At 37.1% G+C, this 25128-nt stretch overlaps 1 protein-coding gene across 2 annotated transcripts in view; it reads left to right on the forward strand.

The window, feature by feature from the left end:
* Nucleotides 1–25128, forward strand: part of LOC102687027 (matrix metalloproteinase-16) — a 55183-nt gene that overhangs the window by 16037 nt on the left and 14018 nt on the right. The window contains exons 3-7 of one of the 2 annotated variants that reach the window (XM_015354534.2): nt 702–716; nt 1522–1644; nt 5181–5485; nt 17658–17819; nt 23567–23784. In XM_015354534.2, the coding sequence (XP_015210020.1) occupies nt 702–716; nt 1522–1644; nt 5181–5485; nt 17658–17819; nt 23567–23784 (823 nt within the window). The remainder of the gene's footprint in view (nt 1–701; nt 717–1521; nt 1645–5180; nt 5486–17657; nt 17820–23566; nt 23785–25128) is intronic. The other variant, XM_006634287.3, reaches the window with a different exon arrangement.

Raw genomic sequence — 25128 nt, forward strand, 5'->3', positions numbered from 1 at the left:
CATTGGCCTGAGTGAGATCTGATATATATATATACTGTATGATATAGCACTAGAAAATAATTGTGTTCGTGAATTAGAATGGACAATTTATATAGTAAATGCAGAATGTTGAATATTGACAGTTGACCATCTTGCAGGGTTGTCCGGGGTTCATGTGACCACAGTACTGAGGGGGTTCTTCATGTGGCCATTCACATGTACCTGTACAGATCTGTACTGTGGCATTAGTTAGTTGTGTTCCTAAATCCACAGTAATAGCAGTAGAGAACTGGACAGGGCATTGTGTGATAGGTAGAAGCCCTTGGTCAGCTGCACAGTAATGACCCTTGTTTCTGGTCAGAATGGTAGTGCGAATCACCCAAACAGCCTTTGTGTGCATCCTGAATTTCACTTTCAGTTGATTTTGATTGTCATTTTGTATTGCAAAATGAATCCTGGGGGAAATACTTTGCATTTAAAATGTAGAGTAGTTCAATATATTTTGAAAATAGCAGGTTTTAGCAGAGACTATCCAATTACTGTTAATCCCCCTCACTCTCCTTTTAATTACTATAGAGAGCTAGGCTGAAAATGGGGAGTGAGGCTGGGCTTATCTACACTGTACACTGCATATGAAATAAATCTAGTTGATACCCCCTTTTCTTAACTATTTTAATTCTTGTTTTGTTTTTTTTTCCTTTTGCTTCTGTAATATGATGTAGTGATATCACCTTGAGGTGAGACATTATCTTTTATTGTGTGTTTTATTTTTGTAATATTCTGTAAATTGTGTGCTATGACCAGAGATGATGATCTGATTATCCTTAGTATAATTGGGCTGAATACCCCCTGGTATAGTGCTATAACTGGAAAGCAACGTTTTAGCAAACATTTATCATCAATTCCATCTAAAGATCAAATTTAAACTTGTATACAATAATAATACCATGACATACAGGTATCCAGGATCCAGGATAAGTTATAATGATGGTTATAGCCCTTGTTAGACTCCAGCTGCAGACCAATATATTGGATGACGCTGGTCCCCTGTATATTAAGTGTCACTTAACTATTGCATCTTGGCTGCCTATGTCTAGGATAAGGGAAGCTGTCATTAACAAATTTTTGACATAAATGTAATAAAAATCGTATGACATAAATAAAAGCTTTCAGATGCCATGTGACAGTGCAAATCTGTAACCGGATATTGTAAAAACGCAACAGAGGATCGGACAGTTGTTTCAAGTGGGGTTTTATAACTTTCTGCAGAAAATCAGGGTATTTTTTCCATTTCACAATTATTTTACACATGACTCTAAAAAGAAAATCTTACATTTTCAGATTTTTACTAATGCTGCCATTTCTGTGTGTGAGTTCTGATTGGTAATAAGTAAATGTAATGATTGAACAGCAGTGGGAAAAGCCAGCTAACAGCAGACAGTCTCACTGCAGAAAAGAAATGCGTTCTTCCCTCCTGCCATGTGGTGCTAAGGCAGGAGAAAAAGCTGCCAGGCTTCAAATCAGTGCATTTGACCTTCACAGCTGGATGAAGAAACCTCGGTGTGGTGTGCCAGACCAGCCAGGAGGAGCATCCAAGTTCAATGTGCGAAGAAGGCGGTATGCTCTCACAGGACAGAAGTGGCCACACAAGTATATCACTTACAGGTAAGGGATAATCTCTTGCATTGTATTGTAGGTGAGGGGACAGCAATGGCTGTGAATTTAAATTATAGATGAGGGTTAGAATGAAGGGCAGCAGAGTGGTACATTGCTGCCTTGCATCTCCAGGGCCTGGGGTTCAATCCTGGACCTGCCTGGAGTTTGTTTTCTCTGGATTCGTATTGGTTTCCTTTAGATACTCTAGTTTCCTCACACAGTCCAAAAACATACTGGTAGCTTAACTGGGTTCTGGGAAAATTGGCCCTGCCATGAGTGTGTGCCCTGGATGGACTGGTGTCCCATCCTGGATGTTTTTTTGCTTTGGGCTAGTTGTCAGGTTGGGCTCTGGTTTCCCCGGAACCCTGGATTGAATGAAGCAGTTAGAAAATGTATGGATGGCATAGGGTTTAGAATCAGCAATAAGAGGCCGCACAGGAAAGGAAAATTTTAGGAACTGGATTTGTTACAATGCATACTGTATGTCATTTATAATCCATGAACAATAAATACTTGTATTTTTAGTTAGACTGAATACTGTGCTCTCCAATTCTTCAGTAAAATTGCCAAATGTATACTTTACTTTTCTATCTTACCTCATGAAATGGAAATAGAGAAAAAATCAGTTCTCAATAGCACTTGGCAGAACATGATTGATCTTGTTCAATGTAATTGTCCCAGAGGTTTGGCAACAAATGGAGGTACAGGTGTCATCCTGTCTGCTTCCGTCCGGGTGTCAAAGCAGCCTTTTTGCCTATCAGACTTCTGCAACTCCCAGGACTGAGCTTCACCTTTGAACTGTGGGTTTTATACAGCTGTGGTCAACAATTAATTATTTATGACAGCTTCATTACAACTCAACTAACATAGCACATTAATAACTACTGTTTTCCTAAGATTGACTTTATTTGTTTAAAACTGGCCTTTGAGCATGTGGTCTGAAGAGTCCAGAATACATTTTATTTTTCATATTTGGATAGTCATTTTACATCTAATTATTTTTTTCTAACACATATCTTGCTTTTAGAAGATTAACCAGCTGCTGTGATTCATTTGCAGGATATCCAACTTTTTAGTGAGGTCATCCATTGCAAGCACTTCAGGCAACAGTCGGATGTTGCCTGTGAAAAAAAAATGTCTCCATCCATCAATCATCAATATCTCAGAGACACTCTTTTTAGACACATTCAAATATAGTGAAAAGAAGAAGCAATTTTAATACAGAGAAATAATATAGTACAGAGAAATAAATAATGTTTTAATATGGAAAAAGAATATCATTTTTTTTTATTGTTCTAGATAATCAAATTCTGACATCCCTTAATGACTATTTTGTATCTGTTATCTTATGGAACTGAGCAGATCGGATTTAAGAGCTTTCTTTTAGGTTGTCTTGTACACATTTATCTAACCAATGGGTAAAATGAGGAGCTCCTCAATTGTATTGTAGAAGCACGCTGATATTGTCCATGAGAGCTCAAAAGTGATGAAAAACATAATCTTTAGTTGGACATCACTTTGTGTATTTCGAATGTCATTCACAAAGACATCAGGAGTCAGGGTGCCTTTCTCATCTTTATCTCTATGAAACAGCAGCTTTGAACTACAACAGGATGCTGGCTGATTATAAAATATCCAATTTCCTTTTCCCCTGGATTCATGATTTTTGAATGTACCTGTGTCTGAGTATGAAAATGTGGCTATACGACGTGCAGGTTGTAAAGCCGAGGGAGCTTAAGTGTTATCCTAAATAGCCAAAAGATTAATAAAGTGCCTCCATGGCTAATGTCTCCAGGGAAATAAAGGGAAGGAATTAAACCTGTACATGAGCAGAGGTGACACATTCATTTTCAATCCCATTAACACTTTCAGAGAAGAAGTGAAAGGGTCCTGTCTAATTCAGCTTTGATTGATGACAGTGGCAATAGACGATAAGGATTTAACAAGTTATTCAAATTCTGGCCTCTTTTAATTCTATCACAGGCTCACCTTTTCAAATAAAATGTAAATCAGTGAAGGGCTGGCAATCAATGATGGATTGCTGACTAAAGAGTGTGCTAAAAACTAGATTTCCATTTCTTGTAAGCTGCTGGTGGTAGATAAAAACCAAATGTTAAAGTTCAGCAAAGCTGCTTGGATTGAGTTTTTCGAAGGAAACTTTGTTATGTGTTTCATCCTTTTTATAGTATACGGCACAACTGTTGATTTTAAATCCTCTGATTTGAAAAGGGAGGAAAGAACCTCTGTGCCTAATTCTAAACTAGTTTTTCTCAGCTGTTTCTGAACATTTCAAATTCACTCTTTCTGCAGTTTAGAGATTATTTTTTAAGACATTTTTAAATTCATTGCACTGAGTGTCATTCAGAGAACCAGAACGAGAATGAATAAGACATTGATTCACATACTTTTAAAAGACATTTCCACAGACCATTTTTAGATTAGATTAGTGCTTGAAACAGTTTTCTATGCTTTAAATCCCTCAATAGAAGTGCAGTCACTGGCATATGCAGAATATTTTAAGGAGCCGTGCAGCAATGAACAGTAAGCTCCACTGTCTGGTTATTAAATTGAAGTAGACCAATATTTAAAACATTAATTTCTTTGCCTAGACTTATTTTAAATTTCTGTATTTTAAAATGTGTTAGTTGAGTGTTTGAGAATATACATGAGGTGTTTGCCAATACGTCTGAATTGAAAACAAAAAGTGCTGTTTGAGGGAACTGTGGAATAAGGTGGCAGCTCATTTGCTGCTTGTTTCACTGTGAACAGGCTTTAAAATCAACCAAGCACAACCCAAATCCTTCCTAAGCAGTCGACTGTTAATAATCCTAATTGCAAAATAAAATTTCCCCAGAAGAAATCTTGCTTCCTCTGAGATCCTACCGTGCTTAATTTACAGCCATGCCAGGGAAATTCTGCTCATTAAACAAGATACATGCTGTAGCTGGGGAAACCACAAGAGACACACTTCCTTTTCTTGAGGACTGCGAGGAAGTGCTTGCAGGGCTTGTTGTGGTCCTTATCTTAGTCCTTAAGGCAGCGGCAGGAGAATATGCTGCAGCCACCTGATTCACAGACTAAAGTATCATGACAGATCCAAAAGTTGATATTCCTGTCTATTTGTATGTTTGTGTCAATGACAGGGACATTAATGCTGGAAAGTTTCACAAAGGGATTTACTGTTTTTTTAATATCCAGTGTGTGATATTATTCCTGTATCTTTTCTATCCTTGGATGAGAAGCCCTTATATTGATATACAATGGTGAACACCTTTTTGTTCATTCTAAAATGTATTAATCTATAAAACAATTTTGGTAAATGAAAAGGAAAAATTTGCGATATTTTAAGCATTCAATCACCTGCCAACAGTATCTTAACTTTATAAATGTTTCCTTCATCAAAACAATGACATTCACCTTCCTCTTATGGTTTGCGTACTCCTGAAACGCAAATACAGCAGTGACATTTTTTACTTACAGCATTGAACAATATTTACCTGACTGTGTGGTGTTTGCTTTGCCTTTTCTATGTTTTGTCTGTGTAGCATAAAGAACGTCACTCCCAAAGTGGGCGCAGAAGAGACTCACGATGCCATCCGCCGTGCCTTTGACGTCTGGCAGAATGTCACTCCGCTGAGGTTCGAGGCCGTCCCTTACAACACTCTGGAGAACGGAAAGAGGGACGTGGACATTACAATTATATTTGCATCTGGTTTCCACGGTGACAGCTCTCCGTTTGATGGAGAGGGAGGGTTTCTGGCACACGCATACTTCCCAGGACCCGGGATTGGTGGAGACACTCACTTTGACTCGGATGAGCCGTGGACTTTAGGAAACCCCAATCATGATGGTGAGATTTTATTAAATGTCCTTGGAATTATTGATACAGTTATCGCTTCATTGAGTCCAAAACATGGAAAATATATTGGAATATTATTGGAAAATATTGGAAAAATATTAATAATGTGCATACAAGAACATCCTTGAACAACAAAGTTCAGACACCTTGAAAAATCATTTACTACAAAAGGGTTCCTGAAATTATGTAATTTAAAGAACCATCTACAGTTGCACTTGTGGTGTTTTTATCATCAGTAAAGCCACTGATCTCTTATATTCTCAGTATTTTCAGTTATTAAAAATGATCTGTCAGCTGTTTGCAGAGTAGCCTTTTGAAGTTAACACTTTTACAGTTGTGGATGCTGTGTTGCATTGTTGAGAACTTTCCTGGAATTTTATCAAAGAAGATCCAGGAGAGGTATTCTCATTCACTCAGTAAGGTCTTTATTCATATTGCAATATAGGAAAAAGCCATCACCCCATCTGTGCAGAGAAGTGAAAGCTGATTCAAAAGCAAGCAGGGAGAACCCTTGTTTTATATTTTTTTTAAGCTGATGCAACACTTCAAGGACAGGCAAAGCAGTAATTTTCCATTCCTTAGGACAAAACAGATTACATCATAAAAACGAAAGAAGAAGCACCAATATATTTTTTTTCAAAGCTTATCAGTTACCTTTGGCTAATCTAATAACCCAGACAGTACAAACTGTGTTGATACACTGTCTTCTAAAAGTAACCTAGACAGTGCGTACTTTGTTAACACACTGTCTTCTAAAAATCTGCACGTAGCACAGCAGTTACATCCTTGTTATATATTTTCCTAAAACTCTCTACATTTTAAGAATTAATTTACTTATTAGATTTCCATTTCAGAACAGATAGTCACTCTCCAAAACATCTTTTGGTTCATGAGAAATGAAACTACAGGACCTCCCAGTGGGATTTGCCTTGAAAGTGCTGGCAGGCTGACAGCTCACCCAGCCTGATTTTGGAGTAGTTAGTCTCATGGTATCAAATCAGTAGAGGACTGTAGGGGTGGGGTGGAAGTCATGGTTATGATCTGACTATAAGGTCAGAAATGAGGATATACATTTTAAAGAAAATGTATATAAAGAAATGAGGATATACTTTTGAAACAGTATCTTTGGTTGTGCTCTTGACCAAAGTTTCATAATGTTTTGTATCCCTGCATTTTTGTTGGACAATAGCAAGCAAAAAAGTAGAATTATACTGTATATGACACCTGAAGAAGGCTCCATGGCCGAAACGTTGTATTTTCTTTCTCTCTTTTCAGCATGGAATAAACCTATTAGTTGTTCCGAATTATGTTATACAGTATGACTTTGTTGCTGCAAGTAAGTTTGCTTGTTTGTAACATTCCTAAAAATATTATTATGTTTTTATTTTTCTAGATATTAAATTACATATGTACTATATGTAGTTTATGTATCATGAGGAGTGAAGTTTACTTTACCAATTGAGTTTATGAATTACATGAAATTCAATTAAATCAGACAATATGAATGAATGTTTGTTTAGTATTGACATAAATTATTCATATTTTCTGATCAAATAAAATTTCATCGCTTGCATTGAGCACCTCATGAATGTGACCTATGTGTCCTATAATCCTTTGCAAATGTGGTGTATCAAGAGAAATAGGCCATGAAATAAGGTTGTCAGTCATCCTCACTTTAAACACGTGGCAGTTTTAAATACCAGATTACACTCTTGTGACCTTTAAGTGGATGTTTTCCCTAATTTCTGCCTGTGAAGGTGCTAAAAATCATTGTGGCATCCTCACAGCAGCATCCCTAATCTATTTTCCTGGGCAGAATGGAGCAATTAAGCAACTGCTGCTCCAGCGGGCCTGAACAGGGAACCTGGGCTGAATTTAAACCCTGTAGTATCAGCTGAAAGCAGACAGCCTGATCTGGAGGAGAGAGAAACATAGTATTGCAAGCTTTGTGAGAGGTCAGATAGTGCCAACAGAAAAACTACTGGGAAAGAAAGTACAACAATACTAAAACATTTTAAAACTTTTGAAACCAATAATTCTGACAGTCAGCCCTATGTAAGATCAATAGCCCTTTCTCAAACACAATATCTGCGAAACTATGCAGTATACAATTTGTGTAACGTTTTTTCTCCATCTTCAATAAGGAAGGCTGTGAAAAACTGTAACAGTGAGGAGACATCTGAAGGCTAAAGCTACAGCCAGATGCAAGGTTCATTCTAAACTCTGTCACTCACTGTCACTTTTCTGTAAGCCATTCTCCTGCTAAGTTCCTTTGCCTTTTTCCCTCGCACTTGTCAATTGACTATTATTAAATTTCCCTTTTCCCATTCCTGCTATCAGGTAGCTGGTAACAGCCTATCCCGTGCCCCTGCTGTAACGCTTCTGTGGCAGGACAGGTCAAAGCAGCCTGAGGGGGTGAGGTGCTGCCCTCCCAGATGACTGTGGTTTCACATGCACTGCCAGCCTGTGGCTGCTCTTGGTTCAGTGCTCAGTTAAGTTACCATGCAGTTTAATCTTTCTTCTTGCCAATGTGCTGTGGAAGGTACCATCCCCAATGTGCCTTAGTCTTACTGCTGGTCACTCTGACAGGGGCAAGCCTTGTTTATTAAGCAAAACTTGCTTATAAAAAAAAGTAGGTCAGGGCTTTAATGTATAACCATTTTGACAGTGATATAGAGTCCATAGAAACGAATAGGTCACCTTTAACAGTGCTTCCAGATTGGAACCCAGATATCCTAGCACTGGGTTTTTGTCTCTTCCTGCACTACTTTTCTGCTTCATCAAAAGCCCCAGATGAAATCAGAACTAGACAGCAGAAGTTTCTGAAATGGAGGGAAAGGAATAAACAAACATGCTTAAAAGTATAGCTGCACGGGGAGTTGGTGAGGTCTTTCAGGACGCTTGACCAAAGAATCATGGTTATGGTCCTAAGGTGGATCTCATGCTGCGCAGCCATCTGTGTAATTGGCAGCAGCATGTGCTGTGGGTTTAAGCTGTCCAGTTCCCAGGTTATATTGCAGAACCAGAAGCATCCTGTGACTTAATCCATTGTCAATAGTTTCTTAATGCTGCTAGTTGTAGTAGCTACAGTAAGAGTGTTAGAATAATTATAAAAGTAGAAAGGTAGCAGTGCTGATAGCATGTATTCTACAAATAAAGTCAGATCATCTCAGAACAATGATTCATTTAGAATATTTTTCAGTAGAGTCTTTTTGTAAATGTCATCGACGAGTATTCATACTTTACTTCTGCTCTGAGAAAAATGGCATTTTAGGGCTGGGATCTTGTCTTTCCTCTTCAAAAAGTCTTCTGGATAAGAAAGCAGGCCAGAATAGAAGGCGATTATACGCTGATTGCTTATAACAGGGGACGGCAACCTTTCAGAAGGATGCCAAGAGTTAGCACTGTTGTTATGGATTTTCATGACATTTATATTTTTTTAACGTGTGAAAAGCAGTCCACAGTCCATCTCCTGAAGCACATTCACAAACTGCTTAAGCTTCAAGCAGATTTAGAAACAGGAATATTCACTATCCTCACCACTGTAGTCAACACATTATTAATTTCATAATTTAAAATCGTGACACAATGATTTTACTAATGAATAATACAATGAAAATATAACCTACATTCCTTTCAAAAAATATTTTCTTGATATTATTTCTCTTTCCTCTAAATGATTAATAAAACTTACTGTAGCTGTATCTTCCCCTGTAATTGTGACATGCATGGGTTTAAGGCAGCACAGCTCTTCTCAAATTCCATCTGAGTCACATCGTGTTACATCGTTTATATCACACACTCATCAAGCGCAACACTAAATGCTTTTACTTCTTTTAATGCCGATGTCCGTTGTTTGTTAACGTTTTCAGCCATTTCACTTATTTGTCTCTCTATTGATCTTGCAGACACAGGTAATTTTCAAAGACTCAGCCTTGTCTGTGATTGTCATGCCTGTCATGTCATGTCATCCTTGAAGTGTTTGTCGTGTGGCAAATACTGCTCTCACAACACGGAGCACAAACAGCATGGCTTTTATGTTCAGTATCCATATTCATCTATCTAAAAGGGCTGAAATGAGTGAACATCTAAATTTTGATTCTTAGCAATCACCGTTTTGTCCAAAATGTTTGACTTTACACTTAGGTGTGGTTGTGGCACAGACCACGAGCTTTCCTGTTAAAACAATAACATATATTATAGCACTGCAAAAAATAATGTTGTGTAACAACCAAGTAAATCATTTTTTCTATGCCTAAGAATCTTTATAGGTAGCATATTGTAGAGAATTACAACAGGCAAGCATAGTTTTTTATCATTTTTTAGACTTAATTTCTTTGTGGTTTTATTAGACTTTTATTTTGCCATCAAACATTTCTTTGCATGCCAATAATGGCACATACAGTATGCAGAAGGTTACCGATCCTAGGCTTAAAGCTTGCCCTGTACTTTGGAACACACATTGACTAAAGCCTGGAACACTAGTGGAGTTTTGCATGAGCTCTGTTTGTTTTAGTACAAAATGGCAGATTCTGAAAACAAGACAGTTTTTCGACTTGAAAGAACAAGTTTGCATGATGTGGCCATTCTTGATGGCCCCAGAGTTATGCTAGTACTCTCCATGTGTGTAGTAATGTGATGTACTTAATGTAAAGAATATGATGAAAATATGTGTTGTATTTTCAGTATCTTGATGAATATTTTATGGTCCTGGAAGCTACATCACTTTCATGTGAATGATGTACTGTAGAAACTCTCAAGAGATGACTAAGCTGTCATCTTCCAAAGGATTACACATACAGTATGCAGTTCTTTTTTTTTCCTTTACAGTAATACAGAGGCCAGAAAAAACATTACTCCCTTAAATAACATTTTAAAAATACAGAAGGCATGCCTCATCTTAGGGGAAGAGTTATGTGTTATGTCCATCATGCCTTGTGATCCTGGGTCTCAGTAGTTTTGAGCCTTCTCTTGATGATGTTTATCAGAGGCCAAGTAGTTGTAGCCAGATGCAGTGAACCCTGAGATTGGATGTCCAGCAGTGATATGTTGTGAATGCAGAAACTAGAACAACAAAAAAGACACTCAAAAGAAATACAGTGAACAGTAGTCATTTGAGGTAAACTGAACAACAGCGTGATCAGGTTCTAGGTGCAGTATAGACCTTTGTATTCCAGACAGGAGAGCCCAGTGTGTAAGAGCTGAAGGAGCTGCAGGATCAGATCACTGCCTCACTGTTTTATTAAGTACCCTAGAGTCTGTGCTGGCTGTTGTGCTCAGTCTTGCAGAGCCAGTTGGCTCAAGTCCTTAAACCAGGCTGCCTTTGGGATTTGCTCTTCCCTTGCCTGTCCAAGAAAATGCTTCTTTGCCTGGAGTAATCAAGACCTGAGAGCCTCAGTGTGTCCCAAGGTAGTAAAGACCCTCTTTTCTATTGCTGTTAGAAGGTAGAAATGTAATTCACAGATCAATGATCACCTGGCTTTTTTGTAATAAAGTTTTTGTCATTGTGCTTGTTTACACCTGAAAGCTAATTCTTACAACTGTTTTGCATTGCTGCAGCTCCATAAGAATGATACCTATAAGAATTAAAAGGTCCGTAAAAATATAGAATGTTTTGAAGATGGATGGATGGGTGACTTCAATTAATCATACTGCTGTTTAGTGTGGATTTGCTCTCAGTAGTTTGGTGTTTGTCTTGGAGAGTATTCATGAAGATGCAGCGATGATATGTGTTGTTACAACTAGGAAGTCTCAATGCTTCTCGGATCTAGAAATAATGGAATGGTGTTGCCGAACTGTAGGGGGTCTGAAAGACATAAATCAAAAATAATTTTCTGGTCTACTTTAGTTAATTGAATTCTTGGTAAATCATTAAGGGTCATCTGTAGTCTATGATCACAGGATAAAAGACCAGTAGCTGAAACAGAAAGAGAGGCAGAACACACAAAAGAGAGAAGGAGGAGCAAGAGACAGGGAAAGGAGCAGAAGTGAGAGGACCTTGTTAGAATGACCCTTATTTAACATTATATTTAACCAGATTCTGGTTAAATATTTGAATATTGTTTAAGAGAGCTTGCCATTTTATTTGAGAAAACTGATTTCCTTTATAAAGAATCATCAGGTTAAAAACGTTCTTTCCTGGTTAGTGAATACTGTATATTTGTTTAATAAGCAACTATTGTATATTCCCATTTTCTTTGGAGCATTCAGATTTGTAGGAAGGGAGATGGGTTGGATTCTGTTTTATTTAGAATGCAGGTTTATCTCTCTTGTGACCTGTTGGTCAGGACTTAGGCCACCAAAATACGTTGTTTGAAAATAGAGTAACTTGTGTGTTTTATGTTATGTTGTGCATTAGTTTGTGATATTTTTATGACATATTTATTTATCCCAATTTTCCTTAATTTATTACTGTTTGCCAGAGCTGTACTAGAAAAAAAAATGTGGGTGCCTCTACCTATACTCTGTATTACATTTTCTTAACCCTTTATCTGGTCCAGCATGCACAGATTGACTGTAACTGTGCAGAAATTGAGCTCTTATGTCACAAGACATTTTATCTTTACAGGTTTTAATTTCAACATTTGGCAGTTCAATACATTTTTGATTAATTTTGTCTTTGTTCCATTTTTAATTCTAAAATTACAGTATATATTATACAGTATACAGTATGTATATATATTTCTCTTTCAGGACTTTAATAATTGAACAAGGTCTAGTATTTTCATGAGGGATGTTCCACTCTCAGTCAGAGAAAGGACAGACTTTTGTCAGTTATAACAGTTTCACCACCTTCTACACCCATAGTGTAGGTTAAAAGTCGCCCTTTTGCTCAATAGAGAGCATTTCTAGCTGTTTTATTTTATGTGTGCCACACTCTTAACTTAAAGCAAACTCAGAAGTGATTCAGATGTCCTTGTTGGCTATTTATAACTCTTTGAGTCTGATAGGCAGAAGGAGGATTTTATCCATTGATAAGAGCGTACTGCCTTTTAACTCCTAACCACAGCTATTTATTTTCTGTCTAAACCTGATCATTATCATTGTAGTTGCACCAAGCTGAAGACAGCCCAGTGCATTTGAAATTACCTGTTTTGAAACAGGTCCAGTTGAAGCAGAAGAAATGTATTTTTAATAGTGATTGTAACTCATTCAGTATCTATTTTATATAGTGTGTCAAGGGCAGAGAAAGATTGAGTGACTGTGGCTAAAAATATTTCTTTGTCCACTATAACCTCCCTAATACCAGTTTAGATTAAATTCATAGTTATTACAGCCTTCGTAGCAAACAAGGAACATGGATGAAGTAACTCTTCTTTGAAAATAGCTGTTTCCTCAGAAAAGGAATATTCAGTCTTGTATACAGTATGCATTTCTTAGTTTCTTCTTCCGCATATGATTGTATCAAAATCTTATTCCAGCCACAAGGTGTTACTTTGGTTTTGCCAAGACATTCTTGTCAAGAAAGGTCCCATCATTTCTAGATATTAACACATTTTATCTCTTGAAGTGTACAGGTATGTGATGCTGAAAACCGTTGTGAAGAAAAAACATAATTGTCCATAAACTATGATTTATAACATGCAGCTCAGAAGACACAGATGCAGAATTATAATCAAACAACTGTGCCTAATTTCCAGAGCTGACAAAAGCAGCACTTTTATGTTTCCCATTCTGACTTCTTTGGTTCCAGAGGTGGAGTTAAGAAGATCTTTCTGTCAAGCTACTATCTCTTTAAACAATATGACCCTACTGACAAACAAAAGTCTTTTGTGTTTACTTTATTATTTATATTTGTGTTTTCTGAATGAAATTTTATTCAGTTTTAGATTCCTAAAACTTATAAGCTTTAGAGCTATTTTATCCATGTTAATTTGTGTTTTTTATAATTCTTTTTGCCTGCCATTAGGCAAAGTAAAGAATAACATTTGAAGTATTCACTGTTCCACAAGCTTTTAACCACAATGAGATTCAAATTTGAAATATAAACATCCTTCTAAAAATATAATGGGTGTAAAGATGACATTCAGTCTGTTTAAGAAACTTAGTCTGGAGAAAAACTTTGAACACATGAACACAAGCAATTATGAAGGGAATAATAGAGGCTTTTCAGTTTTCTGTGAGAGTTCACTGAGCAGCAACATAAATAAATTGCTAACATATTATCCATAATAACATTTTGGTATGTTTTGTGGTCTAATCTTTACATTTCTTTAATATTTAAATTTTAAATACTTTTGTTTCTCTTTTGTATTGTGACTGTCAATGTACTTATTACCTAACCAAAGCTCAGGTTAAAATAAAAGCACTGACCAAATTCGGATGCCAAACCCAGCATTTATAGCAGCTATTCACTCAGCTTTTATCATCAAGGTATTTGCCCCTTGAAGGGTCCATTCGATACTGGGTTTGGATTTAGTGGTTGTTTAATAGGACATAGTTTAGAGCCTGTGTGCCATGTTCACAGAACACTTTCAGCTGTGAATCCTATATTGAATGTGAACTAGTAAAGGAACAAATTTTACAAAGCTGTATTTGAATGCTTTTGAGTGAAAGAAATGGAACCTTCATTTAGCTTACCTGTCTGTGGCAATGCACTCAAAACTACCAGGATTTACGCTTCTAAATTGAACCATGAACTTGACTGTTTTGTTAGTGAAAGGAAAATACAGTTCTTGCATTTCTACTACGGGGTGAAGGCTTCATTTTTTCAGACTATAAATGATTCATTCAGGGCTGGCTTACATTGAAAAGAAGGTCAACTAAATCCCAGTATGGAAATGATATACTGTAAAATCTCATTGAGGCCATTGGAGTAAATATTTTGGTAAAAATAATGCATGGAAACTAATAATAGTAAATATAATAATTTCTTGGACTGTATGTTCTGCAAGACTGGGTCACAGAAAATATATATCTGGCTGATCTTCTTAGATCAAATCCCCAGAGACATGTCCCCTGTGAGCAAATCTCTGTTTTTTCAAGCCTTCAGTTAATGATCTCTTGACCCAGACAATTTAACGAAAAACAAACAAAACCCCAGACAGCTCGCAGACTCTAATAACAGGGGAGAAAATAAGGCAGAACAAAAATAAAATTTAACATACAGCAGTTGGAGGAACATCGAAACAAAGAAAGACAGCAGAGGTTTACAAAGGGCAAAAGAAATACCAAAATGAAAAGGGAATTTCTGGTTTCATAGCTTTTTGCCGCTCATTGTGTTGTATATTGCCAGCACTTTATTGGAAAAATAATACATGTTTCCAACTTGTCCACAGCCTGATTGGTTTAGCCACATGGCAGAATTCTTTTCTGGATGTCAAAACATAAGTGTCAAATTGTTTTGTGAGGATTCCAAGTTTGGTGAGGCTTTTTTCTGGTTCTTTTGTTTAACATCCTACAGAAGGAGAGCATAATGCCATTAATTGCAGAACTAGAACCCAATGAAACCCAAGTACAGTACTTAGAGCTGAAAGGCTTGTAGACCTTTTGGGTTTCTTCTACAACCTTGACTTTTTTCCTTTCCTCTCTTGATAATGTACTTTTCTGGGCTTTTAAAGTCTTATGTATAGCAACTAATGTTCATGAAAAAAAATCTAAATATGATGTGACTGTGATCAGCAAATTAGATTATTATTTTTTTTTTCTTACAAGAGATGTCAACAGCACAGGTAGAATCTTAATTCCTCTCAACTGCAACTTAATTGCTGCTGCCTATTGGGCACTTTCAGTTTCATTATGTTTTAATAAATAAGCAACACCTTGGCAATGTTATTTAATAATGATGTTATCAATAATTTGAGATCTCTCTCAGTCAACTTTTTGGCTAAAGTTTGGAATGCTTTGCAAATGCAATAGCTTTGAGAATGTACAGTAGTACTCATTTGTAGCTCATTTTGAAACTTTCTCTTCCGGTTTATTAATTGTAAAACAGCTAATTCAGTAACTTTTGATTGATCACTATTTTGATTTTCCTCAGTAATTAAGCCTTTGGTATTAGACATGAAAACATGCAGAATGTATGCTAATATTGTTGATATTATATGTATGTTAATGTTATTGTTTAATATTTTGATTCAGCAATCTCTTGTGGACTAATTGCTTCTAAGGTTTTTTAATCTTTACCTATAAATCTATTTTTTAATTTGAATAAAATATGAGTCTTGTACTGTATTGCTTTGCAGCTAGAGAATATTTTGGAACACCTATCTATGAATTTAATGGTGAAACACTAGGATTTCATCCTAGAACACATATTTTCCAGAAGTTAAAATCGCAGTAATTTAACTAATCTCTTAATTCGTAATGTTTTTAAGATATCTTTCGGTAACAATATGGCTATACTACTGTTATGTTCTCATTACTGTTCCGACCTCAGTTTTGCGCAGTGTTTTGTATTTCTCATCACTTCTACATTTAGACAATGTAGGGAAACAATATAAAGATATACAGAATGTAGTGGTATACAGTATATATAGTTTAAAGTGTACAATTTAAATCCTATATTAAAATTGTGCAATGCGCTGGTTCGTTTTCGACACAATACAAAAAAGATATTGATGTTCTGGAATCAGTCCACAGCTCAACCACTTACATTCTAAGGAACAAGTAATAGGTTTATTCCATGTTGAAAAGAGAAAAAAGAAAACACAACTTTTCGGCTGTGGAGCCTTCTTCAGGTGTGAGCTCCATGGCCGAAACGTTGTGTTTTCTTTCTTCTCTGTTCTCTGTTCAGCATGGAACATTTACTTGTTCCTTTGCAGCCTACACATGCTGACCCAGCTTACCCACTTGAAGTACTTACATTCTAATATTACAAAGAAAGTCCTACTCTGACATGCTTAAAGGACTTCATATTTCTGGACTTTGAAGAGACCTCATGCAAGTATTAAAAATCCTCAAAGTCCCTGATAAAGTCAATCCAATGGACGTCAACAAAATCAAGAGTGAAACATGAACTTTAGGGCAAGTTGAAAATCCGGGACACTTGAAAATGTGGAACAGGGGAAGGTCCTTTACACCAAGGAATCTGGAATCTGGAACAATCTACAGTACTCAGCCATATTGTAGAAGCTGATAACATCAACACTTCTTTAGAGTGAGGTCTTTGCAGTGCTTTAAACCAAACTATCTTGAGTGGTCATATACTGTAGTCTTCTCCGTTTTGCACCCTGACTTGTGTTCCTATTTCAAACACACTTGCAGAGATGTTTCCAGTTTTTAGTCTTGGCTTTATTTTTAATAGTGCTGTGACATCAGGATTGATATTTCTTATGTTCTTATGTGGTGCTTTTTTATAGCTGCAAGTTTTGAGAAAATCATCAGCACTAAGAGAGGAGTTTACCAATGGACTTCCCCTATTTGACTGAATAATCATAAGAGTGACAACAATTTATTGTTCCTTTGTTGGGTTTTATGGGCTCTGTATGAGTTTTATACAACAGAGCAAACACTGAAGTAAACTGCAGTAACTGATGATGTGGCTTTATGAAGCTCTGCCTGATTTCTGCGGTCAGCCACTCTCAATCTTAGCCCAGATCATGACCCAATGTGCACATGGAGCTTTTTTTGCAACAAACCTAATTTGGTTCAAAAGAGTAATACATTTAAAATCAAGGGCTTGCAAACTTAATTATAAGCTATAGGACTCTTTAGAAATATTGGCTAAGATTCCTGTGATTATAAAAACATGCATGGAAGACTTTGTGATTCCCAGAGTATGCCTTGCTCAGCTGTAGTTGTGTGCATTACATCTAAGGCTTTCTTTATTTGAATTGTTTTCTGTGAAAGTCCATGATAATACCAAAGTGGAGTGAAACTCAATGAAATCGTGGTGAATGTCTTTTAAAAGTTGAAAGGGGCATGGTAAAGAATTAATGAAGCCATACAAAACCGTAGCAAAGCAAAGTATATGCATGGCATTTTTATGGAAAACATCTGAAATTTGTAATGTTTATTTGTTGTGGCAAATGTTAATAAGACAAACATTCACTAAATGTGCAGAATATGAGTCTTGGTGTAATTCCAGTAATTCATCAAGTGCATAGTTATTACTGAACCAATCTAATGCCTGCACTGTTTGGCTGTACATATCAAGCTGTCATAGCTGAGATAGAATTTATGATAATTCTGACTGCTTTCTTTTTTGTTTGTTCTTCTGTAGGTAATGACTTGTTTCTGGTGGCAGTTCATGAGCTGGGTCATGCTCTTGGCCTTGAACACTCCAATGATCCCACTGCTATTATGGCCCCATTCTACCAGTACATGGATACTGAGAACTTCAAACTGCCTTATGACGACCTACAGGGAATACAGAAGATATATGGTATGAAATCAGATGTAATTGCATCATGCAGCATAAAGCTGATCTGTGTGGGTGCTGATTAATGGTAATCAGTACACCCTCTATCTAAAGCTGATCTTCATCCAAAAGCTCCAGGGACTTTCAGTCACCATGGAAACACTGCTTGTGTTTGTCCTCAGGGAATGCACAATGTATTCAGGTTCTGGAATTGTTTTTTCAAATAATTGTGCATTAAGGTACCTCATCCGAGTCACAGCCTTTCAGACTTTTCAAGTCTGACCTTCTGACTTCTCATATAGCTTTGTTCTATTTCTTTTTAAAATAATTGTCATATGGGCTTTTTCAAGTGTGGAAACAATTGTCAGTTTCTACCATGTCTACCTCTTCTTCATCTTTTCCCTCTATTTTTTTATTTTCCATGCCTTTGCTTTCATTTCATCTGTCTCCTTTCTTCCTTCATTTTTATTCTTGAATAGTAAGCAAAAATATCAGGTTTTAAAACCCATTCTCATAATTTTGGAAAAGAATCCAGAATTGCTCTTTTTCTAACTGTAAAAGTTCAGACACATTTTGTACCTGAAAATAGGGTGGAGCTGCAGAGGATTGCAACTAAACATTCCACAAGCAGCATTATCTCAAGGAATTGGCTATACAGTATGTGTGGACGCATGTTTCTTATAAATAGTCACTGATACTTTGACCGTGAAACACCAAGATCTTAGGTTGAGATCATTTGAAACATTGTGAAGAAATTGGGATTTAAAACTTTTGATTAAATCTTACAGTTTTAAAAATTACAGTTTAGGTTAAAATAATTATTTCGTATTCTGATTAACAGCCTCGGTTGTGGCTGCGCCTACTGCTGGTAAGAAGGAAGGCATATTTTTCTTCCATAGTGATTGGAAGAACTGGCCAAACGGGTTAGACTGAGTGATGTAGATGTTACTATAGGGTAAAAGTGGGAGCTACTGTAGGCGTGCCATCATTTGGAGTAAAATTAGGTTGAGAAAGCATCATAACATCTGGGTGGTCTGTTTGCCACATCTAGTCCCTTTAAAAGTGATGGTTTTATGTGCAGATTTCCCTGCTGTGCTACCAATCACAGGGGATCTTTTTCACCTCAAAATGCTTGTTCTTCACAGTTCTGAAAAAGGGTGACAGTGTTTAATTAAACCCCAAATAAGCCTGAATTTCAGTTTAGTCTCTTATTTAACCAGACAAGTCTAATGAGAACAAGTTGTCAAGTATTTTGAAGAATGAAGTGAACTACCTGTTCAAAAGCACAACCACAGCATCAGGGCTAAGATTTAAACCCACAACCCTCCTGATCACAGTCCTTATTACTACTGCATACTGTACCTCTGCCCTTTGTGGCTTTAGTTATCAATTATACTTGATCCTTATGTTTAGAATATTGAACATTCTTACAGGCTCTTTATGCACCAGTGTTTTCTTCTTTTTACCATGAGCAATAGTTTAATTTAGCCCCCCTTAACCAGAAAAGTATGAATCATCGAACAACAGCACAAGTAAATCTGGCCCATGGTGTGTAATGGGCTGCAGCCTAGTTAAATCAAAGTGTGTTTGTGTTTTCCTACGACAGCCCTTGGCTGATGGTCACTTTTCACGACTTCAACTTGGCTAGATAGGTAGCAACGCTGTTGATGAAAGGCACTGGAAATAGTGTAAAGACTGGAGATGACTTAGACCAAAGAACCTCAGCTGCCCAGGCAAAGAGGGGAAAAAATAAAGGAAGGGGGTGGGGAAGGGATAGATATTTAGATACTGTTTCTGCAACAAAATCTCTGTGAGCTGAATAGTATGGCATTGGATTGCCAGAATAGTATTGATCGAGCATGGGCAATGTTTGTTTTGTCCCTTTTATTCATCTCTGCAGAAGACTATTAAAACATTCCACTGAGCTTTACCCAGAATAGCACAACACTTTGAATGCAATTGGTGCAACACCATTTGAGAGCACCATCTCATCACGCTGTACATTTGGGATAGCTCATAAATATGTTCTCGCTGCGGTTTTAATGATTTAGTTTCTCTACTTAGTGGAGGACGGACAGCTATTGTGTACTTTTTCCTTTGTTACATACAGTAATATCATTTGAAGTGCAGATTGCTTTTTTAGCAGCTTTTATTGTGGTTAAAGAGACATAAATCAATCAGTGAATGTATTGCAGTTTTAGTTTTTATGATCAGTACAGAGAAAAGAATAGCACTACAGTCAGTATAGAAATGCAATGAGCAGAGAGGATTCTGACTTGGCAGATTATTGTGCATCAGACATGCAGTTTGAATGCCTGAGTTACATAATCATTGATTTAATAAAATAAACAGTAGAGATTAGCCAGCTATTTGGGTCAGTAATTGGTTGTAATGTCTTTGAATTTTTGGCTCAGGATGAAGTGATTTGTAATAATTTTGTCCACTCAAGCTATAAATATATATTTCCTCTCTAGCAGGGATTAGTCTTGAGTGTTTTTTTCTAAATATGATTAAAGCTCTATCATTTTTTACTGGAAGTGGAAAGATATGATTAACAACCTGTTATTTTACTGTTAAAAAAACAGCACTGCTCTATGTCATTGTTTTTGTGTTTTAAACAGATACATAATATAGTTTATTCTGAATGGTCTGGATTTACCGCATACATTTAGTAACGTTTTTAATTATTCATTAACTGAAAAATTAAAATTGTAATTTATTAAACAACTAATGTATTAATTTCAAAGTAATTGCGAATCTATTCCTTTTTCAATGAAAAAATGTTAGTATTAATGCTGCAGAAAACAGTTTAAGCCATGAAAAGATTGAAAATGTTTATTGGATTGTGGCATCATGCTTCTGCACATAAAAGATGGAAACTAATATTACTGAACAAATGTAAATTTGTTTAAATATATACTGTAGTTTACTTTTACAACATAAAGTGTGACACCTTTCCTTCTGAAAAGGGTGAACTTAAAAGGCCCACTTGTCTTTTCTCAGTGTTTTTCAGCCTTTATCTTACATCCCACCATCCCTTACATTTTGAAACAATTTTGTGAAATGGATGGTATTGCAGGAAACCACAGAAACATATACTGTATGCAGTATCATTTTATTGCAGGTTATCTAATAAGAACCCCAACCAGGCAGTAACACCCCCTTCTGTTAAGAACTTGGGAAGAGAAACAACAATTGATCCAGCACCTCCAGTAATTCTGGAGTTGGCAATCACTGATCTAGCTGGTCTTCTGAATGATTCCTCCTTGAATAGTTCTCAAGATCAACAGAGGTGTCTGGTTCAATCTTATCTATGCACTCAGTTTCTTAATTGAACTAATTGATTAATTATTCAACTATGTTATTTTAAAAATCAAAGGGTTACATATATTTTTGAAAATCTGCAAGGGATTGGATGTCCAGTGGAACTGCTCTGAGAAACATCCCCACTGTTCTGAGAAGACAGGTTTTGTAGTCATACTTGTCACGGAAGCCAAATCGGTCTCCTGTGGAGGGTGATGTTTTAGACCCTATGCGAAGTGGCGATTCCAGAAAAAGGACCATAGACAGGGTTCAGGAACGACACATGGGGTTTATTGGTGCTCACAGTGAAGTAGGGAGGTTCGTGCAGACTTGCGGGGAAAATCCGTAGGCAAACATATCCAAGGAAGTTCAAAGGGAAGTCCATAAGTCCATTGCTGGGAGATCAATCAGGAGACACAGACGAACAGGAACACAGACAAGACAAGATGAGAATCCAGGAAATAGGGGGCTCCCCTTCCAAGCCCCGGGCTCAGTGGGTCGGAGAGCATAAATAGGCCTATGCCCTCAAGCCACGGATATGGGGTGACCTGGTACTAGGCGGGCCATCGAGCTACCATGTACCAAAGCTGAGCTCCAAAGGCAGGAAGGGGTAAATTTAAGTAGGAAAACTAAAACAAGGCACACCAGGAAATAATGCAGGTAATAATTCAATGGACTAACATATGGAGGTTGGAGTGCCCCCTGGAGGAGAGGATGGTGACAGTAACAATACTGTGGTATTACTTTAGAGAGTGTAAGAAATGATATATGCTTGAGCATGAAATACACTCGGCAAACGTTATGCTTTCCATGCAAAAAACCTCCTGTCCCAGAGCCATCAACATGTTCACAACTGTCCCCTGATGCTTTGGGAAATTAGTGTCTATTATATTACACTGCAGCAGCTGCCTGCTATCCCACAGCAAACCTTGGATTCTGTTACACTGTACTTCAAAAAGGATATTGTAGACTTAGAAGGAGTTCAAAGAAGAGCAGCAAGAATGCTGCCTCATCTCAGGGGATTGTCATATACAAACAGGTTAAGAGAAGTATAGAACAAAGGAGAGTGAGATAAGATTTTATCTAAACTTATAAACTCTTAGCGGTATCAATAAAGTCATCTCAAGAGATTATTTCATACTCAATTGTGTAACACGGACACAAGGTCAAGGTGGAAAATAGGAAACACTTCTTTAGGCAGAGAGCTCTGGGTATCTGGACCAGGTTTTCCAGCAGCTGTTTAAGGCTAGACTCTGTGCTCTTTTAAGAAATAGCAGGATGGATATTTAGATTCACTTACCTACTAAACTACCAGATGTGAAAGATGAGCTGAATGGCCTCTTCTCATTTGCAATATCATATGTTGCTTTCTCAATCACAGCTTTTAGTCACAACTTGGATATGATTATGCTCTATGGTCCTGTGACATCAGAATTTCAGACATAGGTTGAATTTTCATAAACTAAGAGTGCATAATTTAAGAAGGCTTAGAAAAGGTAGTACATTTATTAAAATGTGATTAATTATATATTGTGATATTTAATATTTTTGGTTAAATGTGTGCCTAGAGTACCTGGATATGAATTTACTTCTATAGCAATTATTACATTATTCTTTGAATGAAGTCAACTACTTTTGAAAGCATTATGAATGATACTGTGATCTGTTTAGACAGAATTCTCTGCTTGGTTTAAATTTCTTTTTTCATTGTCATTGTACTTTTGCAATTGGTAATTGTATCCATTGGTCATTATGCATTGATGAATTATGAAAAGAAAGAATGAGACATAATAAGTACTTTCTTTCTAAAGTTTTCTCTTAATCAGTAGTGATTTCCTTGACCTGGTAAGCCTACACTATTACAGCTGTCACTATTCTGCTAATGGAATAGCTGCCAAGCCTCACCCTCCCCATTATGTAGCAAGGACTTTGAGGGAAGTGAAGGGGTTAAGTATGTGACTCTGTGTTGTCAGACAAAAGTGAAAGGATGCAGGAAGACCATGGCTTTATTTTCTCCAGGGAGCAGTGTGTGAAGCAAGGCAAGGTAGCACTTGAGCTGAGTCAGCAGGGACAGAAGAGTTAGTGTGTCATTTACACTCTACACATCTCTACACATCTCTACAGGAGATTTGGTGAACAGGTGCAGGATTTATTGTTTCCACTATGAAAAATCGCTGAGTACCGGTACATTCTCAACAGCAAAAGTTTGTGCAGTGGTCCCTCAATAAAACAGAATTGCACAGTAAGAAATTCTGCTTCATAATTCCTGAAATAATTCCTGTTTATCTCATAACAATCAACTCATTTTCCAGTGTTAGATAAACTGCAGGGTTCCTTTATCCATATGGAAAACACAAGCAGTACCTAAATGAACCCACTGATCGAAAGTTAAGACGTACTGTAGTGTGCATACAGTATTTAAGACAGTTGTCTGACAGGCCTTCTTTTATGTTTCTTGCTATTTTCAGGTCCACCTGAAAAGGTTCCCCAGCCTACGCAGCCCCTCCCTACTGCCCCACCCCCACGCTCCCACCCTCCCTCTGACCCCCGAAAACACGACCGGCAGACCCGACCCCCAAGACTCCCCACAGGAGACAGACCCTCGTACCCCAGTGCCAAGCCGAACATCTGTGATGGCAGCTTCAACACATTGGCTATTCTGCGGCGAGAGATGTTTGTCTTCAAGGTAGGAGGGATGTAGAAACCATTCTCAATGTGATTACATTCTTACCATACAGTGGCATACCCACACACATTAGTGGAAACTAATAGTGTCACCATCAGGACATTTTAGTGTCATTTAGTGTCATAAGATGCTTTTCTTCCATTAGAGACTGTTACTGAAAACAACACTTTGATTATGTTTTTAATAAAGGTTATCTGTTTTTGTTCAGTGCTTTCCCTTCTATTCTTCTTATTTCACTTTCCCAGAATGGGACGTCTATATGAGGGTAGTACAGGAGGATTAAGGAATAGGTTAATATGTTTTTCAGTATGTGTAGGTTCACTTAATATTTTGTGTGGGCTAGCTTCATCCACACGTCTGCTGACTCGCTGGTGTAGACCATCATCACTGATGGTCCCTCTTTACATAAGCATTTCATATTTTTCTTTAAGATTCTCTAGCTCACCAGTTATCTCAGGAGATTTAACATTCCCTTTTGCAGTCATGTTTTTCATTCTGAAAGGTTTCTAAAAATGTAGACTGTAAATATGAAAGGAACTCATACATTATTAATGATATTTAAGTCAAGGTGGACTACATTAGAGTACTGTGACTACAACACCTTAACTATTATCCATCTGCTTAGAAGAACGATATGCTTTTTTATGCCCTTTTAATCTTTGAAAGTTATATCATGATTTTAGAGAGATTGAAAGTAGGTGAAATGTGAAGGTTCAGGAAATTCATTTCAGGAAAAGTGCCCGAGTCTGTTAGCAGCTCTGTGACCCCGGTCAGACTTTGAATTTCCTCATCCCAAAGCCAGAGCAACAAAACCCCCTCTTCTGCAGTCTGGCTGGAGTGATCAGGCAGCCGAAAGAAAATGACTTTTCAAGAAACAAAAATACAGGAAATTTGAAAGCCTATTAATCTGATTGTGTAACTGAAGCATGGACTGATAGACTTTCCACTTCTTATTTATCAGATATGTTTCAGATGGCTGGCAAAGGGACATGCAGTCTGTGAATCATATGTTTGTTATATAAGAGGTTATCTGTCCTTTGTCTGAAACTCCCACATATTGCTTTTCTTTCTCTTATGACATTTTAATCTCACATTTACCAAGCAGCAATAAGTCAGTGACAGTCCACGCCTACGTTCAGCAGAAAGTATGCTATTCCTAAAGTTGTCTTGCTTAACGACAAGAATGAAAATAAGATTACGTTTAAGATTAACTATCTAATGTGAAATCTGCAGCAAAAGTGAGCACATTAGTTAACATTGGAAAAGCCCTGAGTTGGAGTTAAGGGTCTACTACAGTACATGTCACTTAGTGTGAACAAGGGAACTCAGGCCTCCTCTTGCTAC

This window comes from Lepisosteus oculatus, chromosome 6 (assembly GCF_040954835.1).
Source record: "Lepisosteus oculatus isolate fLepOcu1 chromosome 6, fLepOcu1.hap2, whole genome shotgun sequence".
NCBI classification, from domain to species: Eukaryota; Metazoa; Chordata; class Actinopteri; order Semionotiformes; family Lepisosteidae; genus Lepisosteus; species Lepisosteus oculatus.